The following is a 23,718-nucleotide window of genomic DNA, read 5'->3' on the forward strand; positions in this document are numbered from 1 at the left end:
GAATCTCCACACATTAGATGCAAATGATAGGTTATTAAAGTCTATTGCTTGATTTAGACCAGAGGTCCACAAACTAAGGCCCATAGGCTGGATGTGACCCTCCAAAGTCATTTACTCAGCCTCCACCTTAGACTTTAGACTTAGGGTCACCCTAAGTTCGAAGCGACATGAAGGCACACAACAACAATCCTAACTTGACTATCCCATCAGCCAAAAGCAGGCCCACACTTCCCATTGAAATACTGGTAAGTTTATGTTGGTTAAACTTGTTCTTCATTTTAGATACTGTATTGTTCTTTCACATTTTTGTCCTACAAATAAGATATGTGCATCCCCAACAGTCCAAGGGTCCATGAATTGGCCCTCAGCTTAAAAAGTCTGAGGACCCCTGATTTAGACTGATCCAACAGAAACACATTAAGAATTGTGGAGCTGAAAAGAGTGAGAGCAAGGCAAAAGGCACCCTTATTTTCAGCCTAGTACCTTTCCAGGCGCTCTGACACCAGATATGTCTGATTGGCATCCATGATGAATGTCAGTTGGTTAATGAGGTCATCAGGTTGAATGAGTCCTTCCAACCTTCCAACCACAGTCATTCTGCGATCTTTCAGCATGATCATCGCTAGGAATGGGTAAGTGTTCTCACGCAGAGCCTGAGATACTAAACAAATACATTGCAAATATTTTAAAACTGTTTTCAGCTGTCATTAAAGTTAGAGCTTTCCCAAAACAATGTACATAACAAAAAAATTTAAAAGCCAGTAATCACAAATAAAACTGGCAAGCCAAAAATGCAATTTAGATGAAGCTAATGAGAATAAGGGAATACTCCGAGTTAAAAAAGGGCAGCCAAAATGCCTGCCACAAAGAACAAAATGCTTGGTTTCAATAAAATATTATTTGAGCGGGAGCAAAGAACACAACTTTAATCTTATTTTTAAACTACTTTTTGAAAATAGCATCCAGATATTGCCTTGTATTTGTTACCCACGAATTGAAGTATTTATCTCACATATTTTATTCAAAGAGTAGTCACTGCTGCTAATATTTTAATCTGGAATGACAAGTCATTTAAACCAATACAAAATTAAATACAACACACCACAGACTTAATATTAGAGGAAGGAAGGAAGTCATCATCCAAAAGCTTTTCATAAAATGATATGGCTTCTCAAACACTTGAATTCCATCAAGGAGGTAACAGGGGAATCTAGAGTCTTAGGGCCAAGATAGAGAAGATCCTGTATCTTGTGGCAACCAGCCACATTTCTATCAGTGCTGGGACACAAACATGGCTTCCCCAGAGGATCTGAGCTGCGAAGTGTAACAGTGGATCTTTAGCCCTGAGTTCCTTCGGGTGAGAAGGGCGGGATATAAATATTGGAAATAAACATTCCTGTTCAGAATACTGTCTGAGACTTTAGAACAGGGATAGGCAATACACAGACATCCAGGTTTTCTTTTTCCTTGCCCTCAAATTCCATCTATGAGACTGACAGTATTTTGCCACATTTTGGGAAATGACTCCTAGTCTTTCCTAATCATTTTCTGGGAGCATAAGGGAGATTTGGGATAACACCATATTTGCTAGAGTATAATGCACCATCAATTTGATGTCAAATCTAATGTGCCTCTTCCCTTACCTGTCAGTTGAGAAGCAAGGAGAAGGGGTGCCCCTTGCTAAGCTGATGGAGGGGCGCAGCTTCCCAACTAGCCTCATTCATGACCTGAATGAGGCCAGTTGGAAATCCGTTGCTCCTCCATCAGGTGGAGGCTGGCAAGTTTGCTAGCCTCATTCTGACAGAGGGACACAGACAGGTTCAGGTACGTGGTTCTAATGTGCCATCGAATGTAATGCATACCTCCATTTTGGCTAAGCATTACATTTGAGTAAATATGGTATTCTTCCTTCATCTTTGAGTATCTGGCAGTGAGGATAAGGCCATCCAAAATTTCACCGGGGAGATAATGAACCCCCCCACCCCAACCTCCCACAAGTGCCTACGCCTGTTTTAGAACAAAGAGGATTCTGACATTCTGTCTGTAACTTCCCTTTACTTTTGAATCTGCATTCCTATCAACAGCATCTATATAGATTTACTCTTTCACAGTCTATTTCTTCTTACAGCCTTTCATTACTTCTATTTATTTAGATGCTCCACCAAATCCAGTGTGTACATCTTGTGCCTATGGTTGCAAAATTACTTACTTTGGAGTAAGCCCCAATGAAATAGTAGACCTCCTTCTGAATAAATATACCTTGGATTCAGACATGTATGCTGGGTTTTTTTTAAAAGCGATCCATCAAGAGTCAGCATCAAAAAACTTACCTCTGTATCCTTCTGGTTTGTTTGTGGAACAAGCCCAAAAGAGCATCCTGGTGTTTATGAGAGCAATAACTTCAGGTGCACAGAGTGTGTTGCTAAAGGGAAAGTAAAAAATTATTCAGTTTAAGAAATCCTGAGTAGTCCAAACATATGACAACTTACTATGTAAAATCTAAAGGAACCCACCGACAGAATTCATCAGTGTCTTGATGGTCATCACCATGAAGATAAACAAGGAGGAAGCGCAGCTCCCTCTTTGCATCATTCAGTGCCTTAGGAGAAAGAAAATAAAAGATATCTGAAGGAGGTCAAATGCAAACAATTTGACACTATGCTTAATTATTTATTTTTTTAAAAAAAACCAATGTCAATTTATTCACATAATATATGTAGAAAGACTGGGCCATATTTTCTATCATTTAATTGTACATAGCAAAATTTCCGTTTTTGAGAAGGGAGATTGTGGATTGTGCTTTTTTTGTTTTACAGTCCTACTCCACAATTAATATTTATTTATTTACAGTATTTATACATATACTGTGTCTAAACCTGCTAACAATGTTCAGACACATGTCTCATGACAACCCAGTCAATTTTTTTCTGTTACGAGATACTGTGCTTGTTGTTTCAAACATTTAACATGAATAGAACTTATAATTAAATACTTAAAGTAGATCTCAAGCAGTTTATGACTTACTTAAGATAACACTTCACTATGAAATGCCTTCAAACTACTCTTGGCTTTGGACTTCTTTTTCATAATTTCTGAATGTGGAAATAGTCTACATGTTCTCATTTTCTAGACTTCATTGTTGTTATTATGTGCGGTCGAGTCAACTGTTACTTCTGGCAGCTTTGTCCTGGAATTTCCTTGGCAAGATTAAGAGGTTTGCCAAAGTCTTTCTCTGAGGCTGTGAAAGAGTGACTTGTTCAAGGTCATCCAGACGATTCTATGTCTGAAGAGAAATTCAAATCCTGATTTCCCAGTGTCCTAGTGCAACACTCAAAACATTATTTCATGCTGGCTCTCAAGTTGGATTCTATGTGAATCCCCTTCAAGATAGGCAACAGCAACAGGGCAATGCCACAAATATTGGAATCAAACTCTTCTACTAACCTGGCTGTATGTTCCCTGGTAGAAGACAGGATGTATTCTTCCATATTTTTCTTCAAACATATGAATAAATGAAACAATGTCACCCACGGGATCAGTGACCCGACTACGAGGATCAGGACGTATGAAACGCAAAGCAAATCTAGGAAACATACAAGGCATAAATGTAAGCTTTTAAAATATCCAGTACTTTGAAAACATGACAGGGATGACTTCAATCATAAATATTCTACTCCATTATAAATCCCCATGTTCCTATTCATGTTATTTTAGTTTACAAAGCAAACATTTCAGTAATCTTAACATAAATTGTCTATGTTTTAAAAGTAAATGCATCTTTATCACACAATTCTGCTTAGAAATGTAATACAAGTCCCTCTAGCACAGTATCTCTAGCCAAACCATAAGGAACAGGCTACACACCAACTAATGAAACAGTATCTTCTTCCTGCCCATCTCTAGTTTGAAATGTTAAGACATTTTAGCTAATGAATTACAGCAAAGTTCAGAATAAAGCAATATCTCCAAGCTAGACAACCATAAACTTACCTAAATATATCAAGTAATGTGTAATATGTAAATCGGAATGGAAGCATTATCAAATAGTAGCCCCAACCTAACAAACCCTGAAATGACAGAGTGAAAGAGTTAGGCATTCATTTTAGTCTGTTTAAATATCTGTTGTCTTTTTACAGAACAACAAGTATATTACCAAACCAATTCAGCACAAGCTGGGAACTACAGATCTACAAATTAAGATCAAGGAAGACATTGAAATAACTTTTGGGAATTTAAACAAGTCCTTTTCTTCCCCTCCCCCTCCCCCAGCCTGAGACATATCAAAATAGTCTCTAGCTTCTAGTCATGTCATCTCTAGCAACATCTCTTTCAAAAAAAAAAAGAAAGAAAGAACAGAGTGCTCTTTCTAAGTTTACATGCAATTGAAAAGTACAAATTAGCATATGGTTACTTCACATGATTTTTCCCTCTGACCCATAAAATACAGTTTACTGGTCAATCAGAGGTTGTAACCCAATCCAAAGATACAAACTAGGTAAAAATAACCTGGTATGTGGAGCTTGTTTCCAAAAGGTACCAAATCAATTTGAACAAATTTGACAGGAATCAGGGGGAAAACATGCAGAGGATTCCTTTCCTATAAAATGCAATTTCCCAAGCTTTGTACTGAAGTGATTTTATACATGTTGGTCGTTTTAATAATTATATACTTCTAGCCAACAATGTTCTGACACCTAAAACTCATTTTAAATTTTTATAGATTTGGTCCCTGGAAACAAACTCCACATATCTCCTCTTATGAAATGCACTACACATACATGGATTCAGAAATATTTTGCTTTTACAATAGCATGCTGAAATTAATCACACTGTCATGGATGTTTATATAAGTATAGCTTTTGGTAGAAAGGAAATTTCAAGCTGTTGAAATCTACAAGACCCAGGAAACTTAAAGAAAACTATTTCCCTACAATTTGTTAGGCTTTGAAATCTCCTTTCTTATTTAATCTAATGACAAAATAACCTGCCCTTGGTTGCGGCCTTGAAACAACATAGCTGTAGATCCTGTGGTCAGCGGTGTTGACCTGTAGTGGTCGAGAAGGTGGTGGATTGAAGACACTTGGGACGCCCTCTTGTTCATTCAATCGGTCCTGGACAGCTGCCTGTAGAGGGAGGGTCATGAAGACAAGTCTGATTCTCTGGTTGGCAAAGAGCAGCAGTCCACTATGACTGGGTTTAATTCAACTGAAATGGCTGGAACCAGGATGGCTAAGCCTCCTCTGCCATCTCCAATAGTTTTTTCTATCCTTTCTAACCAACTGTTCATGTTTGCCTGTCTCTGACAAACTTATAAGGCATGCATGTTAATAAGGATAAATAACAATAAAATAAAATAAAATTTATCACAGTAAGACTAAAAGGAAGGAAGGAAGGAAGGAAGGAAGGAAGGAAGGAAGGAAGGAAGGAAGGAAGGAAGGAAGGAGGGAAAGGAAACAAGGGACTGATCTAAAAGGCATGGTAAGCAAAAACAACAAAAATTTGAAAAAGGATACCAGATTTTAAAAAAATTGTGTAGGTAAAGACGCCAAAGTGAAACAGAAAGTTGCAGTAGCAACAATATTTCTCCTAGTAATTTCTATGCCTCATTTTGAAAATCTCAGTTCTAAAGCAGTGGCTCCAAAGTGGAGAAGAATGTTGCAGTAGTAATGATATCTCCCCAGTAACCTGCAAGCACATTTTTTTAAAAAGCAGCTCTAAGACAATGGCTCTAAAGTGGAGAAGAATATCTCAGGGTGGTCATAAGATGTCCCTGCAGCTAAGATGCACATATCCACAAGCAGTCACTGAAATAAGCTAAATTCAAGCAATTCTGAAGCAACTGAGATGGCAACTTGCATGTGGTGGGTAGCATAGTTAAAATATTTCTCAGACAAGGTAATATGAATTTCGAAAGATAAATCACACAAACAACAGAAAACCTGAAATATCTTAAAAGACATGCACCAATGAACAAATTATATAACAAATTATATAACAATTTGAAAATCCAATAGTAGGTTGAATGCAGTTCAATCAAATATACCAAAACTCAAGTAAGTGTAGCATACTAATTCAACTCTGAGGGGGGGGGGGGGCGTATGCAGCACAACAGCCATTTCAGAAATGTTTCAAGACTCTTAGAATTCTTTTAAAACTTTGCATTAATTACTGAAATGATGCCTTCAAAATTTAAGCAACACTTCAGCCAGGTATACTGAATAACAGCAATACATGACAATGTGTTTTATAAAATTCTTTTTGGTTTCTACCTGCTTCTGAGATTCCTTTTTATCATGTATGTTAAGTGCTGCACTACAGTCACAAGGGATAAGTAAGTAGAAGTCACAGCCATTACAAAAGAGACATGAGGCACCAATGAGCTACAAAACACTTTGCCCCTAAAACAGGCAGATTTGTTTACTCTGCATTGAAAAAGATGCAAGTCACACCAGTTTGTTGACTTTTATGAGATTAAAAAGCATTCAAGGACTTTTTAAAAAATCTGAGGGATTATCATGAGCATTACATTTAAAGACACAGAGACATTTAAAGCAAACAACATATAAATACAGCTTTCTGTATTAATATGTTTAGCTTTCATTTATAAACAAAGTAATAATTATTATTATTATTATTATTATTATTATTATTGTTGTTTTATTTTTATACCCCGCCCCATCTCCCCGAAGGGACTCAGTGCGGCTAACATGGGGCCAAGCCCAGGCAAAACAGACAATGTAAAAAACTCAACAATAAAACAAGTCATAAAACAAATGAGGTCACATACAATAAACATACTATGATAAAATCCTGGGTTGGCTCCTAAAAAGAAATGGGCCAAAGAAAGTGCAAGTAGTGTCAGATACAATCGGGGAGAGGTAGATACCAGAACTAGTGTCCCATTAAAGTGCTAGGGAAGGAAACTATGGCCGGCTAAAGGAATAAAGTGCAATAATGTCACGACCCAGGCGGCAGAGGCACCAATAACCATACACAGAGGCCAGAATCTAACTAATATCTTTATTGAAGGAATATATAAAGTTAATAAAAACAAGTATAGAAAATAGTCCAGAATTAGACCCTTCAGGAAAGGTCAGAATTAGTCCAAAAAAGCAATGTCCAATAAGAAATATTAAGGTCCAAAGTTGTAATCCAATAACCGAAACACTCACTTTGCCAAGCAAAGTGAGGGGAGATGACAAGGTCCTTAGTCCATAAAACTTGAGCGTGGCTAGGAAATAACTTGATACTTGAAACAAGGCTTGAACGTGGAACAAGGTAACTAAGAACAAGAACAAGGTCCGTGGAATAACTTGGTAAAATCCGTGAAACAAGGCAAGGATTAGTCCTGGGAAACAAGGCAAAGTCCGTCGGTAAACAAAGGCTGGGAAGCAAGGCGAAGGCTGGATAGCAAGGCAAGGCTTGAGCTGAAGCGAGGCTTGAATCGGAGCGCGCTGTCCAGACACAACTCGCTCCGTAGGCTGACGAATTGACTCCGCGAAGTTGCTACGCGGGCAAAACACCTATATAGAGTCCAACTTTCTCACCAAAGCGGTTCTCTGGGAATCAGAAACGAAAGCTAAACTCCGAGACCAGATGTTAAACTCCTTAAAGATTCTCACGAGAACCAATGTTAATTGGCAACATTCTTAGCTGCTATCCTCGCACTCCTGCGCGAAGCTGAATCCAAACTTCTCTGTTGTTTACAAAACTCCCGGCGCAAGAACACGGGAGAAGTAGGCTCTGGGGTTGTTTGACATACTTCTGGGGCACAACTTTCTTGCAGGTGCAAGGTTTCCAGATCTGCCTGGGAAGGATCTGGCTGAGAGGAATCCAGTTCAGACTGGGAAGGTAAAAAACCCAAGTTTTCATCTTCATCAGGGATTACAATGTCCTGAGCAGGACTACAAGGCCCATGGTTCATCACACTATCCCCCTCCTCAGGGCCCCTCCCAAACTGGGGTCCTCTCCCCGAGGCGCGAGGTCGCGGTTTGGTGGGATAGGTCAGATGGAAGCGACGGGTTAGATCAGGAGCATGGACTGTGGAGGCGTCTTCCCAAGAGCGTTCCTCAGGCCCAAAACCCACCCAGTCAATGAGATATTGTAGGCGGCGGCGATGAAAGCGAGAATCCAAAATGTCCTCAACCTCGAACTCCTCCTCCCCATTCATCAAAACAGGAGGGGGGGCCGGTTGGTCTGTATCAGGACGCACACCATCCGCCGGAAGGAGCAGGGAACGGTGAAACACTGGGTGAATGCGCATTGAACGCGGAAGTTGGAGTTTGAAAGTCACGGGGTTTAATTGCGCCACCACTGGATAGGGGCCAATGAAGCGGGCATCTAACTTCCGGCATGGGCGGTGGGAGGGCAGAAAGCGAGTGGACAGAAAAACCCGATCTCCTACCTTGATTTCGGGGCCCGGCTGGCGGTGTTTGTCAGCGTGGCGTTTATAGTCCTCCTTGGCTTGGTCCAGTTGCTGGAGCAAAAGTTGTTGCACCGCTGTGAGTTCCTGCAGCCAATCCTCTGCTGCGGGAACTTCTGAAGTTTCAATGACAGGGGGAAAGAAACGTGGATGGAAACCGTAGTTTGCAAAGAACGGCGTTTCTTTTGTAGAAGCTTGAACTCCATTATTGTAGGCAAACTCAGACAGTGGTAACAGAGAAGCCCAATTGTCCTGTTGGTAGTTTACATAACAGCGAAGATACTGCTCCAAAGTGGCATTGGTGCGCTCCGTTTGCCCATCTGTTTGGGGATGATGAGCTGAAGATAAGCGAGAGTCTATGCCCAGTAGTTTTTGTAGTGCCTTCCAAAAACGAGAGGTGAATTGAGATCCACGGTCTGTGACTAAACTCTTGGGCAATCCATGTAGTCTGAAAACATGCTGAAGAAATAGATCCGCAGTTTCTTTGGCCGTGGGGAGGCCTTCGCAGGGAATGAAATGGGCTAACTTGGTGAATAGGTCCACCACCACTAAGATCGTGGTGAATCCACAGGAAGGTGGTAGGTCAGTGATGAAATCCGCGGAAATTATTTCCCATGGGCGAGATGGGGTAGGAAGGGGGTGCAAAAGCCCTGAGGGCTTCTCCCTTCGTATCTTGGAGCGCTGGCATACTGGGCAGGTGTTGACATATTTTTCCACATCCTTGCGGATCTTGGGCCACCAAAAATCTCTTAGGATCAAATGCATGGTTTTAAATAGTCCGAAGTGTCCTGCTGGTTTGCAGTCATGACACAGACGAAGCGCTTTTTCCCTGCCCGGTCCGGGTGGGATATAAACATGATTTCTATAGCAGAGCAGCCCATCTTTAAGCGAAAAGGGAAAATGCAGACCTTGGCGAAGTTGGTCCTGCGCCCAGGCATCTGCTTGCTGACTAGCCCTGATTTCTTGAGCACAGATGGGTCCTGGAGTAGGGGAAGTTGAACCAATGGGACTGGATTTGGTGTTCCCCACTGTAAGCGTGGCAAAGTTCTCAGGTTGTAGCAGTTGGGATTCAAAGGTCTCCTTGCGTCCTGCAGCGTATTCCGGTTTACGTGACAGGGCGTCTGCTTGCTTGGTTTGGGCTGGGGTCACATAATGGATCTGGAAGTTGAAACGTTCAAAGAATAAAGCCCAACGTTGCTGCCTCTGATTTAGTTTGCGGGCAGTTCTTAGATGTTCTAGATTACGATGATCAGTGTGGACTTCAATGGGGAATTTGGCCCCTTCTAGCCAATGTCTCCAAGTTTCAAAGGCTGCCTTTATGGCCAGTAGTTCTTTTTCCCAAATGGTGTAATTCCTCTCTGGTGTGGTTAGTTGACGAGAATAAAAGGCACAGGGGTGGAGGTGATCTCCCACCGGTTGTAAGAGTACAGCCCCAATTGCCACATCAGAGGCGTCCGCTTGCACCACAAAAGGGGTTCCAGGATTTGGGTGCTGTAGAATTGGCTGGGAGGTGAATAGTTTCTTCAGTTGCTGGAACCCTTTCTCTGCTTGATCAGTCCAGCGGAAAGGCTGCTTTCCACGGATGCAGCTAGTGATGGGGTCGGACCAGCGGGCAAAATCTGGAATGAACTTGCGGTAGTAGTTCGCGAACCCCAAGAAACGCTGCACCTCTTTCTTGTTAGTTGGCGCCCGCCATTCCAATACTGCTGAAACTTTGGCTGGATCCATGGAAAGCCCTAGAGGCGAGATGCGGTAGCCAAGGAAATCTACCTCTTGTAGATCAAAAGCGCATTTTTCTAGCTTGGCATAAAGTCCATGATCCCGCAGTCGTTGCAACACCATTTTGACGTGGTTCTCATGTTCTGATTGTGATCTGGAAAACACCAAAAAATCGTCCAGGTAGATTATCAAGAATCTGTCTAGATAGTCCTGAAAAATATCGTTGACAAAATGCTGGAACGTTGCGGGAGCTCCGCATAAACCGAAATTCATAACTCGGGACTCGAATAATCCGAATTTAGTCTGGAAGGCGGTCTTCCACTCGTCCCCTTCTCTGATGCGAACTAGATTATAAGCCCCCCGAAGATCCAGCTTGGTGTAGACCTTGGCTCCTCGAAGTCGGTCCAGTAGATCCGAGATTAAGGGCAGGGGATAGCTGTTCCGCTTGGTGATATTGTTCAATGCTCTGTAGTCCACCACCAAGCGTAATTCCCCTGACTTCTTCTTCACAAACATCACTGGGGAGGCGGCTGGGGATTGAGAGGGTCTGATGAACCCCTTGCGAAGGTTTGTCTCTAAGAATTCCCTGAGAGCTTCTTGCTCTGGTTCAGTCAGGGAGTAGAGATGCCCTCGCGGGATCGGGGCCCCCTCCACCAAGTCAATGGCACAGTCATAAGGTCTATGTGGGGGTAATTTTTCGGCTTCTTTCTCATTGAATACATCCCAATACTCGGAGTACTTCTTTGGCAAGGTGATGATGGGCTCGGAGTCTGTGGCATGGCATACCTTGGCTACGAGGCAATGGTTTTGGCAGTACGGTGAAGCAAACTGCAGTTCTCTGTTGGACCAGGAGATGTTAGGGTCGTGGAGTGTCAGCCATGGAATTCCCAAAATCACAGGGAAATGGGGAACCTCGGTAACAAAGAAGGAAATCTCTTCCATATGTTCCCTTATCCACATCCTGGTGGGTTCCGACCACTGGCTTACGGGGCCCGTCTTGAGGGGACGGCCGTCTATGGCTTGCACCACACGGGCATTCTTGAAATCATGATATTGTAATCCCAGAGAGTCGGCATACTCTCTATCGATGAAATTGTTGGTAGCTCCAGAGTCTATCATGGCGTGGATCATGACGGGTCCCCTTTTTGCTGACCATAATGTGACCACGAGAAGGAACAGGACCCCGGTTGGCGGCTCTTGGATGGATTTTTTGACCGGGTTGGCGAGCCTCTCTACACCCGGTCGTTGGCTTCCCCCGCCGGCTGTGTGCCAGTCGGCTCAGACGCCTTCGACTCCGTGGAGGACGCCGCCGCAAGACGGGCGGCAGGCTTCCCTTTGGCTGGGCACTCTCTGGCGAAGTGGCCCCCGTTCCCGCAGTACCAGCAGAGGTTCAAGCGTTGACGACGGGCCTTCTCGGCGGCATCTAGTCTGGGACGCACATTGCCCAACTGCATCGGCACCTCCTCGCCTCCTCTGGGGTATGGGGTTGGCGGCGGGGGTCTCCACACCGGACGTGGCTGAACACTGGCGGGAGCGGGGGGTTTTGCCCCGGCTCTACCGCCCTGGCCTCGAACCCATTGTTTCCTGTTGGCAATCATGACTTCAGCCCGTAAACATTGATCAATGAGTGCCTCGAGGGTCTGGGGAGGATCCACCTTGGAGATTTCTTCCAGCATTTCAATGTTGAGACCCTCCCGAAATTGTCCTCTGAGGGCTACATCGTTCCAGCCGGTGTTGTGGGCCAGCACGCGGAACTCGGCTATGTACTGAGACATGGGTCTGTCTCCTTGAAGGAGGCGCCGGAGTTTGTGACCGGCTGCCTCCAAATTGTCCTCGATTCCCCAGGTCTCCTTAAGGTGATCCAAGAAGCGTTGTGCTGAACTTAGGTGGGGGGAGGCTTGATCAAACAGGGCCGTCGCCCAGCTAGCCGCTGGTCCGTCTAGAAGACTGTAGACCCACGCCACCTTGATGTCTTCTTGGGGAAACTCGGCATCACGGGCCTCTAGATAAGCTTGACATTGGCGGCGGAAAACATGAACCTTAGCAGCTTCTCCAGAAAACTTGGTAGGCAACGCCATGGCCGGGAGGCGAACTCCGCGCTCCCTCAACCCTTTTATTTCTCCATCCTGCGCGTTGAGTCTGTCACGGATGCGGTCCACTTCGTCCTTGCTGATGGTGTAGCTGAGCGGCTGTCCAGCCGGCGCGGCTCCGGTAGACATCCTGGCCTCGGTTAGTTGGTGCTTATGGGTGGCGGAGTCAAACTGTCACGACCCAGGCGGCAGAGGCACCAATAACCATACACAGAGGCCAGAATCTAACTAATATCTTTATTGAAGGAATATATAAAGTTAATAAAAACAAGTATAGAAAATAGTCCAGAATTAGACCCTTCAGGAAAGGTCAGAATTAGTCCAAAAAAGCAATGTCCAATAAGAAATATTAAGGTCCAAAGTTGTAATCCAATAACCGAAACACTCACTTTGCCAAGCAAAGTGAGGGGAGATGACAAGGTCCTTAGTCCATAAAACTTGAGCGTGGCTAGGAAATAACTTGATACTTGAAACAAGGCTTGAACGTGGAACAAGGTAACTAAGAACAAGAACAAGGTCCGTGGAATAACTTGGTAAAATCCGTGAAACAAGGCAAGGATTAGTCCTGGGAAACAAGGCAAAGTCCGTCGGTAAACAAAGGCTGGGAAGCAAGGCGAAGGCTGGATAGCAAGGCAAGGCTTGAGCTGAAGCGAGGCTTGAATCGGAGCGCGCTGTCCAGACACAACTCGCTCCGTAGGCTGACGAATTGACTCCGCGAAGTTGCTACGCGGGCAAAACACCTATATAGAGTCCAACTTTCTCACCAAAGCGGTTCTCTGGGAATCAGAAACGAAAGCTAAACTCCGAGACCAGATGTTAAACTCCTTAAAGATTCTCACGAGAACCAATGTTAATTGGCAACATTCTTAGCTGCTATCCTCGCACTCCTGCGCGAAGCTGAATCCAAACTTCTCTGTTGTTTACAAAACTCCCGGCGCAAGAACACGGGAGAAGTAGGCTCTGGGGTTGTTTGACATACTTCTGGGGCACAACTTTCTTGCAGGTGCAAGGTTTCCAGATCTGCCTGGGAAGGATCTGGCTGAGAGGAATCCAGTTCAGACTGGGAAGGTAAAAAACCCAAGTTTTCATCTTCATCAGGGATTACAATGTCCTGAGCAGGACTACAAGGCCCATGGTTCATCACAAATAAAGATAAAAGAGGCAACAGGTTGATCCTTTACTATGGAAATCAGTTGCCAAAGGCCTGTTGGAAGAGCCAAGTTTTCAGGCTCTTCCGAAAAGTAAGGAGGGTAGGGGCCTGCCTGATCTCCCTGGGGAGAGAGTTCCAGAGCCGGGGGCCACGATGGAGAAGTTCCCTCTTTTATAATTGAAAAAATATGGTTGAGAAGATAGTCAAAGATAAGCCTGAAACAAAAGATGACTGAATAAGATATGTATTGGTAAAGATCAAAGTTTAGTGCACGAGGACCCAAGGGAAAAAGTACACCACACCCTAACTACAAACACAAAGGCTGGGGCAGAAGAAGGTCCCTTTGGCTGGAGACAATGCCCATCAATCCAAAGGCACCTGTACCCCTGGAAAAATTAGAGCAAGCATGTAATGTTTTGCTGAACAGCTTATCTTTCCCTGTGATGGTTACAAATATGCAAACATCATTTCATAATCACACAAAACAGAAGAAAATTATCTACAGAGGCTGCAGAATTTGGTATCTCTTTATGTAGAATTTGAAATCTTGTTTTTAGCAGACTACAAAAGGCCTTAATTGTAAGAAGAAGTCATACCAATGTCTTCCACAGATTCTGGAAATGCCTTACTATATTTAATCAGTTCAATAAGAAAGCACACATATATGCTATACCATACCTCGATATTCCAGTTATGCTGTTCTAATGTGTGGCGACACTGGTCCATGGAATCTATGCCAGTCAAATCCTAAGACAAAAGCAATGTTGAAACAAAAGTCAAAATAATGCATCAGGCAGCACTGAAATAAATGTTTATTGTTTTTATTGGAGCCATACCTCTTCAGAAAAATAAAATTTCAGAAAAGCATTTATAAGTTCAATAGAGTCTCACTTATCCGACATAAACAGGCCGGCAGAACATTGGATAAGCGAAAATGTTGGATAACAAGGAGAGATTAAGGAAAAGTCTATTAAACGTCAAATTATGTTATGATTTACAATTAAGCACCAAAATATCACGTTTTACAACAAGTCTGCCACATGTTTGGGAGTGTGGCTGCACTTGTGTTGTTAATGGCTGTGTTGGTCCGCTGTGCATTGCTGCCTAGAGAAACAACTGTGGATCCGGACAGGAGGCAGTCTGCGTTGGATAATACAGAATGTTGGATAAACAAAGGTTGGATAAGCGAGATTCTACTGTAGTTCAAAATGTCCCAGGGATACTAATACATGATACAAATGTATACTACTCTGGCTTTGTTTTTGTTTTTCACCTTTACAAAAATTGTCATTGACAGTATTACTACATAAAATATGTTGGGCTTTCCTAGAACAAGACTACATGCTCTAATTTTTGCACTACTTCAATTTAATTCTTTCTTTCAATGATGACATTATTAAATCTGGTTTTTCTTCCACTGTCATATAGTATAGACCAGGGGTCCCCAAACTAAGGCCCGGGGGCCGGATGCGGCCCTCCGAGGTCATTTACCTGGCCCCCGGCCTCAGTTTTATAATATAATATATTGTATATACATATAATATTGATAATGATATTATAATGTAATACAATATAACACTAATAATAATACCATACAATAATATTAATTATATATTCTATATTACATATAATATTACTAATAATATTACAGTATAGTGGTATAGTTCAATATAGTAATATATAATGCTAATATTGTGCTATGCTAATAATATAATATATTGTATGTACATATAATTTGTAAGCCACTCTGAGTCCCCTTTGGGGTGAGAAGGGTGTGATACAAATGTAGTAAATAAATGCAGTAAATAAATAATAAATAATTTTTAGACTTAGGCTCACCCAAAGTCTGAAATGACTTGAAGGCACACAACAACAACAACAACAACAACAACAACAACAACAACAACCCTAATTAACTTGACTATCTCATTGGCCAGAAGCAGGACCACACTTCCCATTGAAATCCTGATAAATGTATGTTGGTTAAAATTGTTTTTATTTTTAAATATTGTATTGTTCTTTCATTGTTCTTGTTGTTGTTTTTGCACTACAAATAAGACATATGCAAATTTGTTTGTATTTTTTTCAAATGATAATCTGGCCCCTCAACAGTCTGAAGGATGTTGGACTGGCCCTCGGCTTAAAAAGTTTGAAGACCCCTGGTATAGACTAATGCCAACATGATCCTCTCTTTTTGTTGGTGGTGAAAGTAAATGCTATAGGTGATTTCTCATCATTGACTTCTTAAAAAAACAGTGAATGACTTTATGGAGAAACATGTAATATACATGTTGCATTTTGGCAATATACTGCTCTAATTATGACTATAAACAGTGTTCTTTTAAAAAAACATTATAATTGTTATTCACTAAGATGATCAAATCTTATCAAAAATGCCTTTCCTTACATGTACTACCAACATTTCTTTCTTGTGTGACTGTAATATGTTTGCAAACTTTAACGTTTAAGCTGGAGCACAAACATACACTTAATAGCTAGCACCAGATTTCAAAATGGTATTGCATGACTAACCTTTTTTACTGTTTATTTTACAAATGCAATCGTTCCAGTATAACAAAAGGAACATTTTATGAATTTGCTGCATTTAACTACAGCATGCATAACTATACTCAGTGATTTCACATTGCAATAGTTATTTATTTTAGAATTTAGGCTTCCTAATCCCTAACCAGTCCATATTCAGATTTGCCTGGACAATGCCCACTTCATTTTGTTCTCTTCCTTTCCTAGGAGTCTTTTGGTCCAACTTTCATTTTAGCTTAATACTGGGCAAGAAAAATTGTCAGGTAGTATCTGATACTGTCCAGTTTGCTAAAAAGGTACTATCATATGCTCTTGATCAGTAAGATGGATGAGAGATTACTCAAATCCCCTTTTAAGAACAATGCAGTATTCTCAAAATTATTGAGTTTGTACACGTATTTGTCTTTCATGACAGCACAACATGAAATATTAATCATTTTCATTTTTCCTTCCTTACATTCCCTGTCATGTTTGAAGGTTCTATGTTATTTGTGCTTTCAAACTGTTTCCAAACCATGGTGATTTTAAGGCAAACCTATTACAGGTTTTTCTTGGCAAGGTTTGTTCAAGAGGAGGGTTGTTTCTGCCTTCCTCTGAGATTGAGGATGTGAGGTTTTGGAAGGAAAGGGTCCACACCTTCCCCACCACTGGGATATAGGAAATATTAGGAAGAACCTCCTGTGAGAGCTATTCAGCAGTGGAACTCTTTGTCCCAGGGTGTGATGGAGGCTCCTTCGTTGGAGGTTTTTAAGCAGAGGCTTGGACTGGATGGCCCATGAGGTCTCTTCCAACTCTTATGATTCTATGATTACTCCTTCACCCCATGAAATCTCATAGATACAGATCTATAGAATTTCTAACAGTTATACAATCGCTCTGCAGTTTCACGGTATTGAAATGTTCAGTTTCAAAAGAAGTGTGGTAGTCACTATGATTCCAATGGCAAAGTCCGTACTGTAATCCCACAATGATTTATCAACAGGGATGCATGTGCTATGCATGAGAACTCCCTCCCCAGTGCAAACCACAAGACTATCTTGTGTACGCCCCTGATGTTGGTAGTACATTTGCCCTAGTTGACTGCAGAACAATGAGATTTTGTTGCTGAGAATGAGATGACAGTCAAGAACCTTGTGAAATTGGCTGAACTTATTTCACCTTTTTTCAGATCTGCTATTTCACCAATTTTTTTACAACCTCATTGCCAGACATTGCCTTGCTCATAGTTCTTTGCTACCAATGTGCTTCTTTAAATCATTCTTTCCCACAGGTAAGAAAGAACAATTCAAACAGTTTTCTCTTCACAACAGACATGTCTTAGAATAAGGTGCAGTATTCAAAGATGGGAGGCACTTCCTCTTCCATCCCACCATGATCCTCTCTTGACTGCCCACCATTATGGTGGCTAGAGAGAGGAAGAGGGCTGCGATTTGCCTGTCAGTGCCTCTAACCTTCTGACATAAGCAGCAGTGGAAATCCTCTTCATATACTTGTAGCTACTTTAGTGGTCAATTCAGAAAGGGGGCCGGAGATGCCAATTCCTGAGGAGCTAATGTCAGAATAACAAGGACATCAGTTGTGCCTTCAGATCACATCTGACTGAAGACAACTCTAAGGTGAATTTATCAAAGGGTTTTCTTGGCAAGGTCCTCCATTGTATTTTACTGAAGCTCAATAAGAGTGACTTGCCCAAGTTCACCCAATGAGCATCCACAGTCCACTGGGGTTTGAAGCCAGGTTTCCCAAAGTCCCAATCCAACATCCAGACCACTACATCATGCTGGCTTTTAGAAAAAAGCAGTCATGGTTTACAAATAAATAGCTCAGCTGCACCTCTCTACTGCATCCCAACTCTGGCACAACCCAGTAGTGGCCATTGGGAAGGTTCAGGGATGCTCAGCAAGGGATATCATCGCAAGCTATGTTCTGAGCTGGTGCATAACATGAGTATCTGCTGGGACTTGGGTGATGATGTCATCACCATGTGGCTCCTACAGCATTAGGACAGCAGGTGACATTATGCATTGCTCTGCTGCTTATCCCTGCCCCAAGCCAATACATGACCAAGTAGTATGAACAGCACTTTAAATAGTAATATCATTCCAAATGTATGTGAAAGAAGTACAGTACAGTCTCACTTATCCAAGCTAAACGGGCTGGCAGAAGCTTGGGTAAGTGAATATCTTGGATAATAAGGAGGGATTAAGGAAAAGCCTATTAAACATCAAATTAGGTTATGATTTTACAAATTAAGCACCAAAACATCATGCTATACAACAAATTTGACAGAAAAAGTAGTTCAATACGCAGTAATGTTATGTTGTAATTACTGTATTTACGAATTTAGCACCAAAATATCACAATATATTGAAAACATTGACTACAAAAATGGCTTGGATAATCCAGAAGCTTGGATAAGTGAGGCTTGGATAAGTGAGACTCTACTGTAGTTCCTTTTTGAATTCTGGGAGTTTTCCTTAGTTTTTCCCACTGACGTGCCCCATCACAGAGAAGAGAACTAGGTGAAACATAGAGCTGCTTCTAGGAAAGGCATGATTCACAAATGCAAGCTGCTAGTTCAGGAGCAACACCACATGCTATTGGTTCCAAATTTAGAAGGTTTTGGGATTGAGCAGGCAGAACAGGTGTAGCACAGGCCAGGGGAGAACCCAAATCTACCCCAACTAGATCAAGACATAACAGATTAAATTTATACAACATTAACAAAAAGTGCAAACTTGACAATACATGTAAGCAGAGGTCTCAAATAAGAGTGAAGTCACAAATAAGCAAGCCAGGAAAACATATGAAATCTGAAATGCAGTATATTTGTTATCTGAGATTGACTTAAAGTAAAGACTAAGTGGGTCTGTTTTTAAAAAAATAATTCAAAGGAAACTGGGTTTTTAATTAAATGGATAACTTCCTCACTATTAAATGCTTTTGAAAATAAAGAGGAAAGTATATGATGACATCTGTAAGGATATTCTATGCTCAGAAAGGAAGAAGCAATTCCTTACCTATTATGATTGACTTAGCAAAAATGGAAATATTGTCCATATTGATAAAATAAAAACCCTTAACCATGTTTCTGAATGGCTGGAAACTTCTGTTCAACTTTTTGAAAGAAAAAGATGTAACAATGACTGTTGGTTTCGTTAACAAGTAAGAATTAAAATACACAGATGCAGTGCAACTTATAGTTAAAAGTAGAGAGAAACAGGATCTCTCAAGTGCTAAATTACAAGTGTAGAAAGGATAGTTGGAAGTTATTTTTCTATTTTGTTAACTGTAATTGTGTTATATATTTAATTTAGGTATGTGTGTAGATACGTAGTAAGTTCAATATTTTTCTGTCCTTATTGTGTATTTATTTGGTAGTTTGATGTGTGCAATTTTGGGAAATTTGTAATTTATTTTTATGTTTTATTCAATTTTATTGTAAATATTCAATGATGATTAGCAAAATAAAACTCCATGTATTTTCTCTTTCAAATGAACAAGCACATTTTAATAAAATTATGATTTAGTTGCCCATGGCTTTTCTAGCTAGTAGCCATGTGAAATTTAAGACTTTCTGGTCATAACTAAATTTACTGAATTCATTTCATTAAGATAACAGCTACTGCTTTTCATTAACACTTCTTTTATTTTAAATTTTAAATTTTTCAACATCCTCTGCTCAAATTGGGATTCATCTCTAGTCTCTTTTCTGCAACCATTTTTTAAAACATCAAACCAGGCAATAACACTTGATGTTTTTTCCTCTAAGGATATGTTAGCAGTACCTATAATGCTACAATGCAGTGACAGAATAGGCAATGGAGTACAAAAATAATTCAATGGAAGCCCTCGAGCTCTAGCATTCCACTCAGCCAGTTAAGCTGGTATTCCTGGCTTCAACTTTGCTCAGCATTACATTCTGTTGGACATGTCAGATAAAGCACTTTGCTCAGCAAACCAATGAATCAATCAATCAAGACTTGAAAAAAACATATACTGTTTGATAATTAACAACAGAATCCAGTTCTTCCTTCACCAACAGTACATTTGTTTTGAAAATATACCCCAATGTAGAATATAGATTATTCAGTCCCTAACAAATCAACAACTGTCATTGTTTACCTGGATCATATGCCTGAACAGACATGTGTACCTCATTGTTTCTTCACATTTCTAGGCGTTGATTGTTATCTTGTTGTATATACTGTTTACAAATTTATGAGATCCAAATACACATTTGCACTGAATCTGGGTTTTTAGCTATACGAACATGATACATTTAATGCTAAACTTTTCTCTACATAGCAATATAGCTCAACAGATTAGAAAAACATATCTTATTGATACTTACACATACAGTTTGTCCTCCACATTTGAGAGTTTGACCTTTGTGGAATTAATTAATATGTTCTCTTTGGGAATCTCTAGATCAGGGTCCCCAAACTAAGGCCCGGGGGCCAGATGCGGCCCATCGAAGCCATTTATCCGGCCCCCTCAGCACAAGGGCAGAAGGGGGTTGGGCTAAATGACCCATTATTATTATTATTATTATTATTGTATGACACAGCAAACAAAATAAACATGCTGGATTTCGTATCACAAAATCACAAGTCGAACACTTCCCAAGTGTCTAGGACTGTGTGATGTATTATGTATTATTATTATTATTATTATTATTATTATGACACAGCAAACAAGATAGACATGCTGGATTTCGTATCACAAAATCACAAGTCGAACACTTCCCAAGTGTCTAGGACTGTGTGATGTATTATTATTATTATTATTATTATTATTATTATTATTATTACGACGACACAGCAAACAAAATAGACATGCTGGATTTCATATCACAAAATCACAAGTCGAACACTTCCCAAGTGTCTAGGACTGTGTGATGTATTTTCGGATAATGCGTGCAGATCCCAGTAGGCTGGCCTTTTGTAGTTGGCAGATCGTAATTTTTTATTATTATTATTATTATTATTATTATTATTATTATTATTATTATCATCATCATCATCATTGAGGCTGGGTGGCCATCTGTCAGGGGTGCTTTGTTTGTGCTTTTGGTGCACAGAGGCAGAAGGGGATTGGACTAAATGGCCCAAAGGGTCTCTTCCAACCCTCTATTATTATTATTATTATTATTATTATTATTATTATTATTATTAACATTGAGGCTGGGTAGCCATCTGTCAGGGGTGCTTTGCTTGTTCTTTTTGTGCACAAAGGCAGAAGGGGGTTGGACTCAATGGCCCAAGGGTCTATTATTATTATTATTATTATTATTATTATTATTATTATTGACATTGAGACTGGGAGGCCATCTGTCAGGGGTGCTTTGCTTGTGCTTTCGGTGCACAAAGGCAGAAGGAGATTGGGGATAATTTATTATTATTATTATTATTAATTATTATTGCTTGGTGGCCACCTATAGTCCGGCCCTCCAACGGTCCAAAGGATTGTGAACTGGCCCCCTGTTTAAAAAGTTTGGGGACCCCTGCTCTAGATCATTGGTTCTCAACCTTCTTAATGTTGTGACCCCTTAATACAGGTCCTCATATTGTGGTGACCCCAAACCATAAAATTATTTTCACTTTACTTCATAACTGTACTTTTGCTACTGTTATGACTCATAATATTTAATATGCAGAATATTTTTCATTCACTGGACCAAATTTGACACCTGATACACCCAAATTTGAATACTGGTGGGGTTGGGGAGGGAAAATTATTTTGTCATTTGGGAGTTGTAGTTGCTGGAATTTATAGTTCATCTACAATCAAAGAGCAATCTGAACTCCAACAACAATGGAACTTAACCAAACTTGGCACACAGAACTCCCACAACCAACAGAAAATACTGGAAGGGTTTGGCAGGCGGAGAGATCTTCAACCTTCTCTGCCAAAAGCGTTCCTATGACCATCAGATGTATTTTCTGATGGCATTTGGCGACCCCTCTGACACCCCCTTGTGACCCCCAGTTTGAGAAACGCTGCTCTAGATCCTCCAGCACAACTCCATAGTCAACTTATTCCAGAGGCTGACCACAGAGTTGTGCTGGAGAACCTAGGTAATTCTAGAGAGGCGTTCTGTTATGTTAGAAATACAGCAATTTTAAAATTACATTTCCCCCTTTCATGTGAGTCTTGCACCCTGAACCCCATCGTGAGTTGTGGAGGGCCTAGTGTACTTGGGTGCATGTAAACAGATACAAATTCCTGGGCATCATGTTTGCTATATTTTAGTGTAATCTGGTTGATTAGCTTGCCATCACATTTCTAATTCTGTATATATGCAGTTCCCAAGTTACAAACAAGATAGGTTCTGTAGGTTTGTTCTCAAGTTGAATTTGTATGTAAGTTGTAACAGGTACATTTTTAAGTTAACTACAGCCAAAAATATGTATGTATTAGTTTTGGATAGCATACCGAAGAGTTAACACCCTTGCGGTGTTTGTTTTGAGGTCTGTGCTCCCATTCAGAAGATTTCACCTAACTTTCTGTCCCTGTAATAATTTGATTTTGAAAAATTGTTTTTTTGTGGAAACAAGGATTAGTGATAAAGCTTCAGGTGAAACACATTTTCCCCATGATAACTCTTCCCGGAGTGAATTTCCCTTTCTAGGGATAGATTTCTCTCACTTCCTGTTGTCTCACCCCCGTTCTTAACTGAGTCAGATGTTTGTAACTTCGGGACTACCTGTACTAAATATGCTTTTTTGCAGGGCAAACTTAGTCTTGTGATGAAAACTATTATTCAAAAGTGAAGGGTCACAATTCTCCTCTGGCTTTTTGTTTTAAATTCTCACATTTATATGTTACATCTGTTAAAATCAGAATGGCAACTGACTTATTTCCCATATCGATTATCTAGATTGCTAAATATTTTTCTGTAGTTTTCATCAATATGTTAAATTTCCATATTTTGCTGGTTTCAAAATGGAGAAGCCTTATGCAAAGGTGTATTTTTTAATAACTGGGACACTATTAATCACACCAAATAAACAATAAAAACTAGTGGTGATATTACATGTATGAAGGTTTTACCATGCTTTCTCCTGATAGGGTTAGTAAAACTAGAGAAGCAGTGCTCTCCTTTCATTATTATTCTAAGGATTAAAGAGGTTTCATCCAGAACAGAACAAAAATGACAGGTAAATCACTCAATCCTAAACTCTGTGGTCCCAAACCCACTCCCTTTGTGGCTATTAGTTAAGGAAAAATGTTATGAGTTCAATATTAAATCTAGTTTGATTCTGATACACTACAGAAGGGAAGTCTTTCACAGACTGCCTCCATAGTTAATTCCCAAACCACTGTCAAATTCCAGAGAATTACGTTTCCAAGGGGAAGAGAACCTGACTTTTAGCAGAACAAAAGCTTTTGCCAAGTTTCAGAGGTTTTTCTCACTTAAGTACAATGATCAAAGGCAGTCAAAATGAAGCTGCTGCCACATACCATGTGGTAACATTTCTCACAGAACCACACTTTATGCTAAACTTCAAGATTACTTCAGCTAACATTTCAGTATCTTGAAAAAGGAGATTGTTTCTCCTCACATCACAAGTTTTAATACACAAAGGCAGAAAGCATATGCCATTTGCCATGAAAAGGCAAAAATGCTTTCAGATCCATGTTTTAAAAAAACAACTAGGTTCTCTCTGCTGTAGGGCTGTCCCAATTTTTTAAAAGTTAAAGTAGTAGCGTAGATGAAATCAAACTACTCTACTTGGTGAATTGCTAAAAATGATAAAAATATGATCCCCTTCACAAGGGTTGAAAGG

At 40.6% G+C, this 23,718-nt stretch overlaps 1 protein-coding gene across 1 annotated transcript in view; it reads right to left on the bottom strand.

The window, feature by feature from the left end:
* The window catches only part of faf2 (Fas associated factor family member 2), a 35,914-nt gene that overhangs the window by 4,283 nt on the left and 7,913 nt on the right, over positions 1–23,718 (bottom strand). Inside the window, exons 2-8 of the mRNA XM_008121327.3 lie at positions 14,060–14,128; positions 4,989–5,123; positions 3,991–4,067; positions 3,445–3,583; positions 2,514–2,599; positions 2,331–2,422; positions 484–661 (exon numbers count right to left, since the gene is read on the bottom strand). Of these exons, the coding sequence (XP_008119534.1) occupies positions 484–661; positions 2,331–2,422; positions 2,514–2,599; positions 3,445–3,583; positions 3,991–4,067; positions 4,989–5,123; positions 14,060–14,128 (776 nt within the window). The remainder of the gene's footprint in view (positions 1–483; positions 662–2,330; positions 2,423–2,513; positions 2,600–3,444; positions 3,584–3,990; positions 4,068–4,988; positions 5,124–14,059; positions 14,129–23,718) is intronic.

This window comes from Anolis carolinensis, chromosome 2, assembly GCF_035594765.1.
Source record: "Anolis carolinensis isolate JA03-04 chromosome 2, rAnoCar3.1.pri, whole genome shotgun sequence".
Lineage (NCBI taxonomy): Eukaryota > Metazoa > Chordata > Lepidosauria > Squamata > Dactyloidae > Anolis > Anolis carolinensis.